General features: G+C 43.2%; 1 protein-coding gene across 3 annotated transcripts in view; it reads right to left on the reverse strand.

The window, feature by feature from the left end:
- Positions 1–2,743: 2,743 nt before the first annotated feature.
- Positions 2,744–17,180, reverse strand: part of LOC136674901 (WD repeat-containing protein 70) — a 54,493-nt gene continuing 40,056 nt past the window's right edge. Inside the window, exons 14-18 of one of the 3 annotated variants that reach the window (XM_066651206.1) lie at positions 13,289–13,389; positions 12,457–12,536; positions 10,594–10,710; positions 8,021–8,183; positions 2,744–3,272 (exon numbers count right to left, since the gene is read on the reverse strand). In XM_066651206.1, coding sequence (XP_066507303.1) covers positions 3,185–3,272; positions 8,021–8,183; positions 10,594–10,710; positions 12,457–12,536; positions 13,289–13,389 — 549 coding nt within the window. In that variant the 3' untranslated portion in view covers positions 2,744–3,184. The remainder of the gene's footprint in view (positions 3,273–8,020; positions 8,184–10,593; positions 10,711–12,456; positions 12,537–13,288; positions 13,390–17,180) is intronic. The other 2 variants (XM_066651204.1, XM_066651205.1) reach the window with 2 other exon arrangements.

Genomic DNA, 17,180 nt, shown 5'->3' on the forward strand with positions numbered 1-17,180 from the left:
GTTGTCCACCAGTGACGTCACCGTCGCGTTCAAGAATTTCCGTAGCGAGCTCGGGTTTTTCCATCAATTTAATAAAATTGTCAGTTTTAAAGCAAATTAAGCTGCTATTTTTATTTTAATTCATACTTATATCTGTCAGTAACTAAAATAATGTGAAATATTCATGGAGGTCCATTAAGTGGTGCTTAGCCTTTAAAAGCATTTTTGTTTAACGTATAATTATAATTCAAAATTCCCCTAACACCATTTTGTCTTGCATATTATTAAAAATGGCAATTGTCATTTTATTAAAAAAGTAAAGATAAATACAAACATCGAAATCACCATCTTTAAATTGTCTAAACTCACATACACTTTTGGCTACAATATTTTCCCCAAGAAAAGAACAAATGAATGCAGATGCTATTATATAAGTTAAATATAACGTGATAAAAGTCCGGGAGAATGTTTAATATTGAATTACAGTGATATGTTCCAAAAAAAGTTTAAAAAAAGTATTTGTTAAATTAAATAATAACTGTTCTAATAAATTGCAATTCATCTACTAGAGTTGTTTTCTGCCAATAACAAAATGCACATATATCTGCCAAAAACAATATGGTTCCAATGTCATCATGTATCCCTAAATAATGCTCATTTATTCAATGAATGTTGAAACATGGCTGTTTTTAAGCCCACATAAATTGTGCCCATACTGTTAAATTGGTCCAATATAAACATATGCCTGAACCGATATTGTTTCCCTAATGTTGTTCATATTTCCTCAAAAATAAAGAACACTGATTTGCTTCGTGATTGTGCATCTTTTTAAAAATGTTCAGTTAATCAAAAACATTCCTAAGCTCCATGTTGGACATGCAAGTGTAAGCCCACTTGCTGAATAACCTGTCATATCTAAAAATATCTGCCATTCTTTTTTTCCCTCTAAAAAGTATGGTTCCAACATGATTCCAATGTAACTCTTAATCCTAAAGTTCCCAAGGCTCCGAGAGTCAGTGCATATCCTTGGGAGCTGCTGAATTTCACCAGTAGCTGCCACTTTTAAGCTATGTTCACCTCGTCGGAAGCGGTCAGGCAAATAGTAGCGGCTGCCATTTGAGCGCAATGTGAAAACAAGATGAGGTTTGCTGCCGGCTTCCCAGTGACATATAGGGGCAGCGGAGGGCTCGGCAAAGCTGCAACACGCCCTTCAGCCCACAACTGAAGCAGCAGGATGAACGCAGAGGGCATGGATGTGGTGGGTGACATCAGCCAGGGCAGCATTCCGGCATTCCACGGCTAGGAACGGACACTGGAGCAGGGTGGGCAGCTGCTGACATCACCACTCAGAATAGGCTCTGATGGATTAGGCCGTGGGGCAAGCTAAGCCGTGCTGCTTCACTTCACATTACCGTTCTATTTTTTTTTTCTCTTTGCAAGGAATTAAGCAAACGCTTTCTCCACTTTCTTCTGGCCTGAGGCGGGGGGGCTGCGTGCAGTTCGCTTTCGAGGGTTTTTGTGGTCAGAACATTCTTCCGTCAGCATCTCAGGAGATGGCTGCCACAGCTGGTCCTAATGGCCCCTTTCTCTGCAGTAATTACAGCAAGAGGGGATTTGGAAGAGGGAGAAATTTGTAGCTCAGAGGATTATTTATAGGTCTATACGGTAGTATCCATTGACCAGAAGCAATGGGGAAAGTGGGGTTGAGGGAGGAAGAGGGGTGCAGGTTCCTGATCCATGCATTTGCCCCAGGAAATAGCTTTAGACCGCCTCAAACAGAAGTAAAACAAGTGCATTAGGAAGGGATCTTTGAAAGTGATAGTATTTCAAGATCATGTTTCTAAAAAAAAAAAATTATAAATCCCCTCTCTGGATTTCAACTGGGTTAGCCAGAGGGTAAATACCATTGGTTTGTAATGAGTAGAAATATGCAATCCATGTATCCCACAAGCCCCACCTCATTACTCGCCCCATCCATCACCTATGGCTTATTATAGGTACTGTGTGTTATGCAACAGGGCTAAAAGGAATCAGAAAAACACGAGAGACATTATTTCTTAAGGAGTGTTCTGGAACTGCGTACGAGTGAAAGCTGAAAGACCACTGAGAACGTTTTGTGAAAACAAAAACGATGTTAAGCAAGAAAGGATCGACAGCTGAAGCAGATGTACTGATGAATTGAGTGCGGATGAGTCATTTCAAAGTGGATTTATACACAGATCTAAGAAATGAATTCTCACCATGAACAGAATCAATGACATTCACTGTCTGCTTCTCTGAACAGCCGCCAGCTCCCGAGTGATGCTCAACCAGCTGAAACCCACACACAAAAAAAAGGGAAGTAGCTAAAAATTATTTCAAAATAAATATTTACTGAATGCAGTGACTCACCGGCAGAAAACCAAACACCTCTGGCCTGACTAAGACAGACGGCTCACTGGGTGGAAAAGTCCAGGGCTGAAACGGGAGGCAGAAAGATGGATAGCAACTCTTGAGATTCAACAGATTGGAATCTGTTGTGACACAGCAGCCTCCTGTTTGTGTACAGGCTGAGAGTCACAGAGCTGGACCTCGGCACAAACATCTGATCTCATTCTGCCGGAAGGCCACAGAGCAGTAACCGAATCGCCGCAGCAACCACAGCCCTAGAGCACCCTGTGGCACGAGAAAAAAGGGGGGAAATCACATTCCTTTATTAGGGAAATTTATGGAGGGTCACGCATCATTTGTAGAAGGCTCTTCTGTTCTCCCGCTCAACACAACCCAAAAAAGGTGAACAAACATATGGTATTCAAGGAAAAACAAAACACAAACGTAATTGCTCAAGGCTTTGGCCAAATAATTAAAACAAAAACAATCCAAACGCAAGCTGACCACACACGATAGTTGTTTATTTTATAACAGACGAGAAAATATGAATGGAAAAAGAGAAGAAAATGGTATCAAAGCCAAGTTACTACAAAAAAATAAAAACAACTCATATCCAAACCACTGTCTGTACAACTAGGACCTCTGCCCGTTATGAAAATCAATTACAAATGGGCTCAGCGCAATGCTGACGCGGTCTCTCCTCTCTCTCGCTCTCACGCACACACATACATACATACACATGCATTCACGCTGGATAGAGTTCAACAGTTTGAACACATTATCAGAAGGCTGCGAGATTCCATGTTCATGCTGACACTCCAGACCGCGCTCCTCTTTAGATCTTTCGCTTCTTCCACTCTGGCTCCTTGTCAGCCTCCTCATCCTCAGATTCCTCTTCAGCAAACAAAGGGTCAGGCTGGGTCCTGGGCAAAGAGAGAGACAAGGAAACAGGCGTTATACTGTCAGACATTCTACGCTTAACCTGTGTAAAACATGGCTACCCCAATGTGGGCGACCTGCTCTGTGGTCCACACGCTGGTTCCTACAGGGGCTCACACCATGCTTGATGTAGCCAACAAAAAAAAAAAGTTTGTACGTTGGCAGATAAATGGAATCAGGAAAATAAAAAGCACATGCAAAGTGCAGAGAGTGCAGTGGAACACTGGGGACCATTGGTGTATTACACAAACCTCTGCTTATTTGGTAACGTATACTGACTCAGTTTTTACTCTTACATTCGGGGATTTCCTTTTTCCGTTTTTGAATTATTTTTTTTTCTTTCAGCCAATCACAGTAATCTGTAAAATATATATCGATTTCAAGTGGGGAAAAATAAACGGAAAAAAGAAAAACAACTGCAAATTCCAGCAGTCCAGCAGCTCAGCATGTAACATTGCTCTGATCAGCTCAAGTGAAAGGGTAGCCCCGCTCATTCAAACCGCCTCCTAATTAGACATGAACACCTACTGCTTTAATTCTCAACAGGGAAGATTCCCATGGCTTGATAAATGTGAAAATTCTGGGCTGCATTGTGGTGCAGATACTGCATGTCTGCACCGAACCGTCTGTAAGGCCTTGAATTTACCTTCAACTGTTTTCAAATGCACTTCTGTGTTGTAAATGTCGCTTTGTGCAACTGAATTTTCAGCCTGCTGAGGAACGCTGAGGCGAACGTTTAATGGACATAGCAACAGTAACTAAAAGAGGCGGGGCTTGTTGACATTTTTTTCAAACAAGTCTATTGTGTCTAACCCTATCCTTTTCAGTCTTTTCAAAAACCACCTTTTTTCAAATTTCTATAGTTCTATACATGCTGCAGTCTAAAAGACAAGGAGTAATCAAGGTGTACATCGGTTCCACCGTTTTCCGTTAAGAAAATACAAAAAGCATGAATACTACACAAGAAGGTGCCTTTATAAATGATGGAAATATGGGACTGAAGTTTCAAAAGGGCTGTGTGGTGGGAAAATGCTGTGTGCTGCTGTTCCTCCTCTAATCAAGTAAGACTTGCCAAAGCTTCTGGGCGAGTCTGAATAAGACCCACAGAGAAGGAGATTAAGACCGAATGTTTCGGGGGAAGGAGTGGTACAAAAAGAGACCGAGAGAAAGAGAGAGAAAGAGATGGAGACTGAGGGAGAGAGAAGTAGTAGAAAGATGGAAATAAGTGACTGAATGGGTGTAGGCTGGGGTTAGAGTGAGAGAGACTGAGGGAAGTAGGGAGAGAAAAAGAAAGAGCGAGAGAGTGAATGTGAGAGTGGTTGTTTGGGGGGGGGGGTGTAGGCAGAGGATTAAACCATTTCCCTACTTTCATCACTCTACTCAGCACAGTGATTAAAATGCAACATCTGGTCCTGGGTGAGGCATGGTGTGGAGGATATTTCACCAGACACGTGGGCACAGAATAAAACCATGCCCAGAGAACCACTGCCCTGACACCCTTGGCTTTGGCAGTTCCTTCGCTGTGAGCAATCTAATGGAGCTCTTAACACTGAAATAATGCACCTGATCGACAATCTGAGACAACATCTTGCGTATTGCATGTTTGCATGTATATGTGCTATATTTTTGCCAGTGTGCCCACCCCCACCTCTGTCCTGTAAAGGGCAGTGATGACCTCACCAGCTGCTCTGCGTAGTTCAAAAAGATTACGAGGCTGCTTGCTTCATGGAAGCACTCAATTAAGCGCACTCTAATGCTGGCACAAGGTCCGGTGAGGTCCAGCTGCCATATGCCACACACTGCTAGGACCTAGGGATGCTGTGTTTTCTGGTGAGATCATTGATGCATAAACAGAGCATTAAGTCGTGGTCGGAAAACGTCTTGTGGAGAGACTTATAGTTAAAAGTTAGTGATGAAAAGAGCAGTGGATGAGGGTAGCTGCTGAGGAAGTAACACCGAAGGTACATTAGCGGATGGACATTGTTCAGTGACGGAAACAGCAGTGACACAAGACACAGGAGAAGTTATGTGGTTGACATGCAATCTCTTTCCAGCTTCTCGAATGTCCGCTGCATAGTATTTCCATGCGGGCAGGTCTCCGAGGTTGTGTGTGCATGTATGTCGGCTTCCAGACACCTGAGCGAGGCAATTAAAGCCCGCGACAAAAGAAGACGAAACAGGATCGTTAGACTATGGAAGCCTTCTGTGCCAAAGCGCTACAATAGCTCTTGTTAGTGTCAACAGTGTCATTAGCTGCAGTAATTGAGGGATGTGTGTATATGAAGATGTGCTTCTCTAAAAGGCTGCGCTCCCTTGTAATGATGCAGATAAAGTTACAGGCAGGCGCTCCGACGTCACAGAACAGTAGCCTATATTTCAAACTCGGTGTCTCTGTCAGGCTACAACAGTTTGTGTAAACGGCTGTGTCACAAAACAAAATGATAGTACACTTAGATAATCCCATGGATTACTCAAACCCACCATGCTTGAATTTCCACTGTCATTTATCATACACACAGATTGAGTTATTTTAGGGTGCCAAAGAAATGTGAAGGGTTTTAAAGTCGAATACCATTCCGTTTTTTTTCAATTGTTTCAGTGACTTGAAGGGCTTTAAAGTCTGTGCAGAAAACTCCACTCTGAAGACGAAGAGGGGAATGCAAAATAGACTTTATACAATAGATATTTATATAAACCAGATGGGGTCTGACCATTTACACGAGGTAATCAGCATATATTTTCATAACTTAGAATGCAATTAATGCTGGACAACAAAAGAAGAAAACGTAGCATTTGGCCATGGAACCCAAACTGTAATTGTCATCCTTAGATTTATGATTATTATTATTCATTCATTCATTCATTATCTGTAACCCTTATCCAGTTCAGGGTCGCGGTGGGTCCAGAGCCTACCTGGAATCTTTGGGCGCAAGGCGTGAATACACCCTGGAGGGGGCACCAGTCCTTCACAGGGCAACACACACACTCACACATTCACTCACACACTCACACCTATGGACACTTTTGAGTCGCCAATCCACCTACCAACGTGTGTTTTTGGACTGTGGGAGGAAACCAGAGCACCCGGAGGAATTTCGTAACTGCAATTTCGTAACTACCCTAGCTATCCCTGTCCTACCTACATACTAAATAATCCAATCTGGAGAACACACGAAGGATCTGCAAATCCCTCTGGGAAAACCTACAATAATTTATCAACAGCATTGATGGCTAAATCTCCACTAATACAGCTTTACAGGGGGTCTGATCTAGACACGGTATCTGTTATTAATCAGACCTGTCAGGGTGGACTCTCTCAGGCCATGCCAGTGGATGAGCAGACCCCCTCTGAAAGCAGCTTCATTCCTTCTTCCCAGAGCAGGTAAACATCCCGTGAAGGAAAAAGGACGGCAGATTGGGGGGAGATGGAGAGATAGCAGGCTGACAGCTTCTTATCAGCCAACAGTCCAGGAGAAAGCATTTTTCTTTAGCGAACTAAAACCTACTCTTTTTACAGTCATACAAACCTGGCAGGTGCTGGAATCACACTTTCCTTTTTACAACGTATAAACAGAGCATTAAATTAGGGCTTTGACGGCCATTAAAATTCCATAAAGTCTGAAAACATCTTGTTGAAATTCTTATTTGGCACTAGATGCTATTTTCTCTACAAATGAACTGAATGCACTTCAGTTAAAAAGATATTCCAGCCCCTTAAACCTCACATTTACTATTTTCTTTTTACGTAGTATTCTGTGCTCCGACATACATTTTATGGTTTTAGTTCATTGTTTTTTCTTGTAATACAATACCCATCATGCACTGTGCATCTTAACAAACAACCAACTTTGACTTCTTTTTGGCATATTGTTCCTACACTCCTCCAAAAGATACATAGTGCAGTTCCTGCAGTGCTGAGCCTGAAATAGCAATGACAGTGGCTCCACTCTCCCTAATAGGGGCATCAATGGGTCAATGGGGCATCACAATGATTGTGAAACTGTAATTAACAGGTAAAAATACTACCTACTGTTCCTTTAAAGAGAACTTTAAAAAAACGTTATTCTTCATGTATATAACTGAAAATCTCACTTCTCACTAAACAGAAAACTGCAGCACCTCTGTAGGAGGCAAAAACATGTATCTATGCCTACATTTGTATGATTTATTTTATTATTTTGGATGCTGTATCTATAATTTATGATTCTATGTTCTGAGCATTTTTAAAAAAATTAATAGCAACAGTTCTCCTTATCTAAACTAATGCTACTTTCCTATTTCCTGATGAATTTTTCTCTCGACTGCAGCTGAATCTGCAACATGATCCATCTCAGGTAGGCCTCTAAACACTGCACAGCTTTTTAAACATTCATGCATCCGTCAGCCAAGGTGTGACAACAGAGGTGAGATACACAGGTGCAACCTGAGCTGTGTCACGCACACATGTACACAACCACACACACACAATTATACGGTCTCTCTCTCTTTCTCACACACACACACACAATCTCACAAACATGTTCTTTCTCTCACACTCTGACACAGAAAGGCAGGACCCAGCTAAGTCCCTGGTTGAGTCTGTGTGAGGGGCTCCATGTTGCCAGATGGTGGTTTTGTGTTGTGTTTATTTTTTTTTTTCCAAGTCTGTAGTCAGATACCTGCCTGTCCCTCTCTTTGCCTTTTCCTCTGTCACTCTCTATATCTCTACCCTTATATTTGCTGGGTTGCTTACTGTTTGTAGGCTGGGGCGACCCAGTAAGGGTTATCCGCTGCTTCTTTAGCATGTCTTAAGATGGCTTCTCGAGGGTTGCTGTCATCTGTCTTGTCCAGTGCGATGTTCTTCACAATGAAGGAGGACAGCGTCCCACCGTGGGCTGCCACACGACCTCCTCTACCTGCTCCAAAAACAGGAAAAAGAAAACAAGCACGAGGTCAATCTTTCTCTTCTTTTGAACCATATTAATAACAAACAAATCTTAAGCTAGTTTGTGTTGTAAAATTTCAGGTCTTTGAATAGAGAGAGGAGTTGGGAAACGTTGGGCTTTTAAAAACATTATATAAGTCCAAATGATTAATTATTAGATAATAGAGACTTTGATCACTTAAGATTCATCAAGGGTCATCAATTCTCTCTCTCCACTGATTCACTCTTTCCACAGCAAATATGATTTAAACATGATTTTAAATATTTTTACAAACTTTATTTATATTACTCTTTATCATTTTTATTCATTCATTCATTCTATGTCTGTAACCACTCATCCAGTTCAGGGTTGCAGTGGGTCCGGAGCCTACCCGGAATCACTGGGTGCAAGGCGAGAACCCCAGTCCTTCACAGGGTGACACACGCTCACACATTCACTCACACACTTGCACCTACAGATAATTTTGAGCCGCCAATCCACCTACAAAAGTGTATTTTGGACCATGGGAGGAAACCGGAGCACCTGGAGGAAACCCACACCGATACAGGGAGAACACACAAAACTCCTCACAGACAATCACTACCTGCTGCGCCACTTATTATTATTATTTTTTTTTTTTAATGTTTCAGAATGTGACAGCACAATAGCGCAATAGGTAGTGTCTCTGTCCCACAGTTCCAGGAGCCTGGGGATGTGGGTTCGAGCCTCGCTCCAAGTGAGGAGTTTGATGTGTTCTCCCTGTGTCTGCATGGGTTTCCTCCGCGTGCCCTGGTTTCTTCCCATGGTCCCAAAAAAAAAAACAAAAAAAAAAACACGTTGGTAGGTGGATTGTTGACTTAAAAGCGTCCATAAGTGTGAGTGTGTGAATGACCGCGTGAATGACCATGTGTTGCCCTGCGATGAATTGGCGCCCCCTACAGGGTGTGTTCCCGCCTTGTGCCCAGTGATTCCGGGTAGGATTCGGAATCACCGCGACCTTGAACTGGATAATCCAACTCTAGAGAAAAATGTATAGATGAGCTAAGGTCACATATTTTCACTTTGGTCAGAGTTTCCCTTTAAATAGTGCAACTACCGATACATTTACTATAATAATAATGACCTGTCCCAACCGTTCCTTATAATACAATGGTAAAACCTTACGTCTGCTCAAAAACAGCATGAGGCAAAGTGGATACCCTTTCTCAACCATATGAATACCACTCAGAACAGTCATCTTTCTGTAACATTAGGGACCCGTAAAGTGAGAGGGGTCAAGAAAACTTGGGCCTCCCTCCTTCACACGGACAAATGCCTGAAAGTTAAGAAAAACATCTTCCCCACACATGGAGAAAGTATATTTATGCTGTCGTTGAACATGGAATACACTGCTGCAGGCTCAAGGTTAAAGCGCAGAGAGGACACTATCATGTGGTAATGCTAATTACATTTACATTCATTTCTACCTACCTTCTACCTTCCTAATCCTTTTCTACCGACGAGTCCCACAGCCAAGACATGTTTGACGTCCAAAACTTTGTGGTGCATCAGAGTTACGAGGCCAAAAAGAAAGACCCACAAAAAACTGGCTACATCTTGTTAAGCAAATCTCAAATACAGTTCTATGCAAAATTTTTTGAAAAACTCTTGTCAGCGTTCACACTTTGTTGATTTCCCTGGTTTAAATAATATATAACACTACAAGCATGTATATTTCTGCACATGTATTTGGTGAATTTAACATTGCTACACTGAGATTTAGATTCACAGTTTCAGAAACCACACAGTTTGAACGTAAGCAAGTCTGAAATCACTAAACAACTCGATGTGGCCCACAGCCACATTGTAACTCTAGTGCAAAAATAAAGAAGCATACTTTTACACCAAACACGTCTGGAAGGATTAAGTACCCGTGGGCTAAGGGGAAAATTATGTAAATATGCATTTATTTTTGGCTAAACCCCCTCTCTAAAGAGAGTCTGTGGACCTGTGGTGGGTGGTTGCTCATCAGGACACCGAGAAAGGTCGTAAAGGCCAGAGTGTTGTTCCACACACAGCCGGCTGGGAGGGGCATCCAGGGTCTGAGTCTCGCTTTATTTGTGGTTCTGTTCTGAAGGCTGACTCAAACAGAGCAGTGGAAGAGCCAAGCCAGTTCCAGGCTGGTCCTCTGCCAAGTCTTTAATGTAATCTTACAGTGTGTTTACTTAAACCCGCAGTCTCGATCCCACAGAGGGCAGCCACAGCAGAACGGGATCAGAGGGGAACTGCAGCCAGGCGGGAGACAGAGCAGCCCAAATGCTGCTGTGTGTGTGTTCGTGTGTGTGCGTCTGTGTGTGTTATATCAGGGTTGGGCTGTGTGTTGAGAATGCAAAAGTCGCATGTTGATGGGGGTTTACATCACCTGGACCAGACACAGGCGGCTCAGGCTTGTGAGATTTCATGGGGTCAAGCCGGTCCTTCTCCAGCTGCTTTCTGGTGCTTCGCTGTCTCGCCTCTCGGAACATCGGCAGAGCATGAGCTAAAGAGAGAAAGACAGATGTAAACACATCATATCAATCACATATATACAGTCATATTGTACATTGTTTGATTGTAGGACATTAAAAAACAATTCGACTTGCGTACAACAATACCAACTGGTGTGATGTATAAGCATGCAGTACTTTTCCAACTAACTAGCTTTACTAGTTATTAGAATTAGAATTAGAATGCTGACAGAATTAATAAAACACATGCAAAGGCTCAGGGCACTGAGGAGATATCTGGAAACAAACTATTCCTATTCTAAATAACTCACAAGGATGCTGCTAAAGTAATTATAATAGTAATTTTGCCACATCAGAATTCATAAAACAATATGAGTACAGCCAAAAGAAGGTATGAAAACAAATTGAAAATCACAAAAGGAAACGCTCACGCCAGAACCTCGTCTAACAGGAGGATGTAAAGTGAGTACTACACCCTTGAGCTCCATCATAGCAACCAGTGAGGGTTGTAAAGCTCGCTGTGTTTTTATTTACCTTTGATTAAGGTCTCCCGATTTCACAGTGTGTCAAACACAACCAAAACACATGACTGCGGAGCTCTTGTGTGTGTGTGTCTGTGTGTCTGTGTGTGTGTGTTGTACTTTGGGGTCACAGGGAGAAACTCAGAGTAGGAAAGATGAAGCGATTTTCCATTCAGGGCCTCTGTTGTCACTGTGCAGTGTTAATTCTTCTCTTGCATGCTACATTAAGCAAAAAGGTTACTGGTGACATATTCAATCGTTCTTTTTTTTTTCCCCCTTCCCCTCTTTCCCTCAATGGCCCATCATTCTGCTTCCCCCCCCTGAATTTTCCATGGCTATCTGGAGATGCGTCACTCAGCTCAGCCCTATTGCATTACCGTGAGGTGCATAGGGCTGGAGCATTTAACATTATTTATACTGAGATTGAAATTGGGAAGAGTGCAACTGTCCGCTGTCTTAAGCTTTTAAAAAAATGAATGTGCTGGCATTTGTCAATATTTATATATTTATATTTAATTAAATTTAAATCTCAACCTCAAAATTGATCAAGAATAACTGAATCAACAGAAATAACATAAATATAATTGTAGCTTTGTCGTGATTTTCATATAAAAGCAATACAACAACAGTGGCATATAAATAGTAAACACCAACCCTTAGTACGAGCACATGATTTTACCCATAATGTAATACAGAGGGATGGGAGCTGTTATGTGAAACTGAAAGGGCTTGTGTAGAGAGGGAAGAAGGGCACTGTCATGCAGGTAGGGAGGGGAGGGGAGGGGAGGGGGATGAGTAAAGGGGGTAAAGGGTATGTGTGTGGCACGCTCTGGCGTGAGTGTAGCCCTCATGGCTGGCGCGTGGCTGCTGGAGTGACGGCTGCTAATGGCATCGTGCCCTGCGGGTGAGGGAGCGTGTGGGACGGCAATCCGATGGAAAGCACTAACACACACACACACACATAGAGCAGCGGCACTAATGGGCCGGCGACAGAAGTGAGCCGAGTTTAACGCCTCTGAATGCGGAGGGCAGCACTATTGTCCACCCAAACTCCTCTGGCATTACGTTTGATAGATAACGTGGATGTGACTCAGTTCAATTAGGGCAAGCATCTGAGTGTGTGTGTGTGTGTGTGTATGGCTCTGTTTGTATGTGTGGTTAGTGAGAGATAGACCCGGTGGTCTGGCTGCTCTCCCTGCTCTTCCCTGGCCAGTGAAATTGTGTGGTAAGCATTGGCTGAATGGCTGCAGCACTCACGGGTGATGATGTAGTCTTGCGTCAGCGTCTCGGCCTGCTTCTCCTTTCTCTTGTTCTTCACCACACACAGTTTGGCGCCCCTGAAAAAGCACAGTCAAAATAAGAGTGTCTAAGGGACCCCATCTCTGCTAATTAGGGCTGACAAGAATAAAGGGTCAACTACTTAGATCGCTAAAGATAAACAAACATCGTTAGGAATTTAAGAGTAATAATTAAATTTAAATTTAAAAATAATAAACAATCATGCCCTCTGTTTATCATTATTTAAATGTGGTTCAAGAACCTAAGGGTTAAAAAGCCTCTAACTCTGATCTGGAAGGAGCCTAACAGAGTGTTGGAGTATTTTAGATTATTCTAATTTTTCATGTCAAAATAAAGTCTTATCTTAGTCTGCGCACTTAACTCTTTCATTTCTACCAGAGACACCATGGTATCCCCTGCCCTGAGGAATCCCTGCTAATGGGCTCAAACAGGACGGTTGATGGCCTCATCTGACAGCGTCTGTGTCAGAACTCTTGGACAGTGGTTAGTTCAGTAGACGTGTTAGTAGCCGCTGCTTTTTGCTACTCTATCTGATCCTTCATGGTGTAATTACTGAGCAGTGAGTCACAGGGGGGGCATGTACACACACAGAGCTATTATTCTTCACTCTGCTGTAGAAGAGATTGGATAGGAGTAGAGGTGGACGTTATGACCATGTTGTTACTAGTTAAAGCCCTATGACGTGATATGCAGAGTTAAATAAGAGTTTTACACTTGTGCTTGTGTGTGTGTGAGCGTGCATGTATCTGGTCCCAGAGGGAAGGGGACGCTTGAGCTCACTGTGACTCACCTCTGACTCTTGACTGGGTCGTAGTAGACCTTGGCCAGACCATCCGCTGTTCCAACCATGATCTGGTTCAGCTTCGGGTGCCAGAGACAGCGAACCACACTCTGGAGAGTGAGAAAGAGGAGAACAGAGCAGGAGAAAAACAGGAGGAGGGAGTGAGCGAAAAAGACAGAGAGAAAAAAAAATCATTTGGGACAGGAAAGGGAAACATACGGAATGCCGAGGAAAACAGTGAGCAGAAATTAAGATAAGGGAGCTCTGCTGGGGAAAGCTCTGAAATGTAAGCCAGCTGTGTCGCTGCTGCTTAGCAGAGGTGAGAGTGGACTCTCCTTCGCTTGACTATATTTGGGCGTTGGGTAGAGGCCTGGAACTTAGTCTCTCTGTGTGACAGATGGGCCGCTGCCAAGGGGCATGTGACCATGTGTGTGTATGAGTAAGAGAGAGAGAGAGAGAGAGAGAGACACCTAGACAATATAGTGGGTTGGTGTGCAGCTATGAATATGATAGACTCCATTAAGGTTTAAATGGCTTCTTGTCTTTGCACACTCCTTAAAATTTCATAAACAGGAAACGGCTCACTTTTCATGACAAGAACGGAGGAAGAAGCATTATATATAACAAAAACACCAGTCTATATTTAGTGCATCCCACAGTGAGGCCAAGTACATTAAGCTATATAGGAAATCCATGGGGAATCAATCATTTTTATACAGTAAACACAAGAGCTGAGGACAGATATAAGTCTAAATGGCTTCCGGAAAAAAAAAAAAAGTTTGGAGATGCGCTTACAGAGGAGTATAATAAATACTTGTGGGGAGGACAGAATAGAAAGACTCACTCTAAACACCCCCAGTGCTGGTGAAGTGTGCAAGGGAGATGGCTTGTGGATCAGCCGAGACCCTGCAGCGGCGGTAGGGGGTCTGCGGCGGGGTAAAAGCTGCTTAGCGTCCAGCTGTTGAGGTCTTCACATAGCCCTGGACTGTCACGGCTCCCTCTCTACCTCCAATCCAGCAGCCCGGCTCAGCTAAGCTCGCCTGACCCAGAATAAGGCTTTAGATCCTTTATCGTCGTGCCCTGCAGACCCTTATTTACTTAACTGGATGTAGAGGGATTAATCCGTTCCCTTGCGCATGTGGTGCGGTAATTGATTATTTAGAAAGATTCTGAGTGGGGACTCAGACTTTCCTTTTGTACAAACGCCAGTAATCCCTTTGTAGTACACATTGCATCACAGCTCAAGACTACACGCTCTTTATTTTCGGCACATCTGCACGCATGATGAGGAGGAGTGTGAGATACAGCATGTGTATGAGTAAAGCCCAATGCAAACTGTCCAACAGCAGATGTCTTACAACTTTATGGCATGTCACATTCTATGAGAAGATGCCAATAAAATCAGAGCCAAACTTGCTGTGTGAGATTATTTACGTTCACATACGCTGCAATTCGTGTTATATGATAAAGATTCACAAGATTCGACTAGGCCTGTCATGGTAGCCATTTTGTGTGGTCGATGTATTGTCCCAGAAATAATTGTGAATTTTACGCCACTGATATATTGATAATATAAAAGCAAAATAATGCTAATGATTACGTCCCATTAAAGAGTGATAAACTGTCAGCAAAAACATAATCAGACATTAGCAGGTACTGTCGCTCTCACACAGCTCCAGGGCCATGGGTTAGAGCCCCGCTCTAAGTGACTGTCTGTGAGGAGTGTGGTGTGTTCTCCCTGTGTCCGCGTGGGTTTCCTCCGGGTGACTGTCTGTGAGGAGTGTGGTGTGTTCTCCCTGTGTCCGCGTGGGTTTCCTCTGGGTGACTGTCTCTGAGGAGTGTGATGTGTTTTCCCTGTGTCTGTGTGGGTTTCCACCTGTTGCTCCGATTTCCTTCCACAGTCCAAAAACACATGCTGGTAGTTGGATTGGTGACTCAAAAATGTCTGTAGGTCTGAGTAGCTGTGTTCTCCCTGTGTCTGTGTGGGTCACCATGCCCAATGTCAAGTACGGGCTAAAGAGTTTTATCGCCTTCCAGTTCCGTATTCATGATTTGGAGTGGCTTTTGTGAATCAATGAACCAGCACCAGTAGCTGAGCTTGCAATGCTGTTGTGGTAGAATCCAATCACATTCTCACAGAAACAGAGGCTGCTAGTGCTGGACAAATGACCACTTAATACCCTTCATTTCTGATTACATTTATTTGGCTGTAATGTGTAATTCCACCACAAACAACCTACATGCACAGCGTCAAACTCCCCCATTTTCAACACCGTGAATATCATTAATCAACAGCAGATTATGTGAATTCCTTTCCATACGAAACCTACTTCAGCATGGACAAACATGGGGCTAGAACACAGCAGGGAAACACTTGCATCTACAAGATCTTAACTTTATAATCCCTGCAAACAAGCAAAACTTGCTTATTCAAATTCCAAACAGGGTTCCTGTTATTGCACTTGGATCACAAATGCACTGGAGCATCTGGAACATTAGGTAAGATTTTTTTACAGCACTGTCCTGAAATCAAGGGAGAGAGGCTAATGAGGAGGGCTGGTTTCCTACCCCCTTCGGAAATTTACACAGTGCAGTTTCTGTAGTGCTGAGCCAGGAGTAGCAAGAACAGAGGCTCTATTTTCCATATTCCAGGTCAATGAAGCATGACAATGATTTTGAGGGTGTAATTTTAAGGTCAAAATAATACCCATTGTTCCTTTCATGCATTCAGAAAACTTCCACTGACGGCTGACGTAATGTGGCAGACGCGTTCCTGGTTGTCAGTGAGCCAAGTTCACTGTGTGTAGTCAGTTGGATAGTACTGTAGTACTCGTTTAACCTGGTAGCAACAATACTGTACACAAATCAAACTGTTGCTTCAGGAAGATGGAAACATAATGTCTGGAACACTGACAAGAGGAGTCACCAGCTCTCTGGACTGTCATGTGAAAATCCAATCCTTTCCAGACTGCACTGCTGTGTTTGCGGGAAGGACACGAGGGGACATTAGAGCGTCCTCTTTGATCTTGGATCTTTCCTAAACAGCGCGAGCTGTCTAGCTTGTGGGAGGTTTGTGCCAGGCCAAGTGTACGTCACAGCATGGGAGTCCATGAAGACAAATGTAGGATTAAGACGAGTCTCAACACTGCGGTTAGCTCTGGTTTAAAAAAAAATGAAAAATACAATGCAGCACAACCAGAAGTGAAAAATCACGTCTCGACCTCTGCACCAAAGATTAAGGCTTAGCCATATGTCAGACAGTCTGATTTAAGAGGGAGAGAGAGGAGCAGGTTTGCGTTCGAAGTTGGTCAAGCATGAGCTGTGTACTCTAGTTCATGCAAACAAGGATGCATGTGTGACACATGGTGTGAGAATGGTGAACGTGTGGTCTGGACGTCAACCTCAATGGGGCCCCAAGTAAAAACCTCAGGAATTCCTCTACCCTGCTAACCAACATGAACCAACCAAGGCTTCAGATAAGAGTCTGAGGTTGTCAGCGATGTTTGGACAGAGGTTTCAAAATAACACCGTGATGGTGGATGAAAGAAACATATTACTACTCCACATCTGTCCTTCTGGGCTGTGTCAAGCATAGGAGATATAGAGGAGTCACACCACAGAAACATCAAAGCAAAACACCTGCATCCTGTCTTAACGGTACAGGATAAGCCTGCGACGGACAAGCTTTTAGCTCAGCGTGGCTTTATGTGGTTTGATTACACTGGATTGTATATATTTTTAGCGTCTGCTAAAGCTTTCCCATCCTGCAGACAGAGACGCCCTTGGCTTTCGATTATATAATTTTATCCCGTACCTGGTGTTATCTACAAGAATGTCCATGTCACTGGCATTAGATCCAAAATTCAGGTCATGGGTGATAACATTTGTTAACACCTGAATT

Source organism: Hoplias malabaricus, chromosome 18 (assembly GCF_029633855.1).
Source record: "Hoplias malabaricus isolate fHopMal1 chromosome 18, fHopMal1.hap1, whole genome shotgun sequence".
Lineage (NCBI taxonomy): Eukaryota > Metazoa > Chordata > Actinopteri > Characiformes > Erythrinidae > Hoplias > Hoplias malabaricus.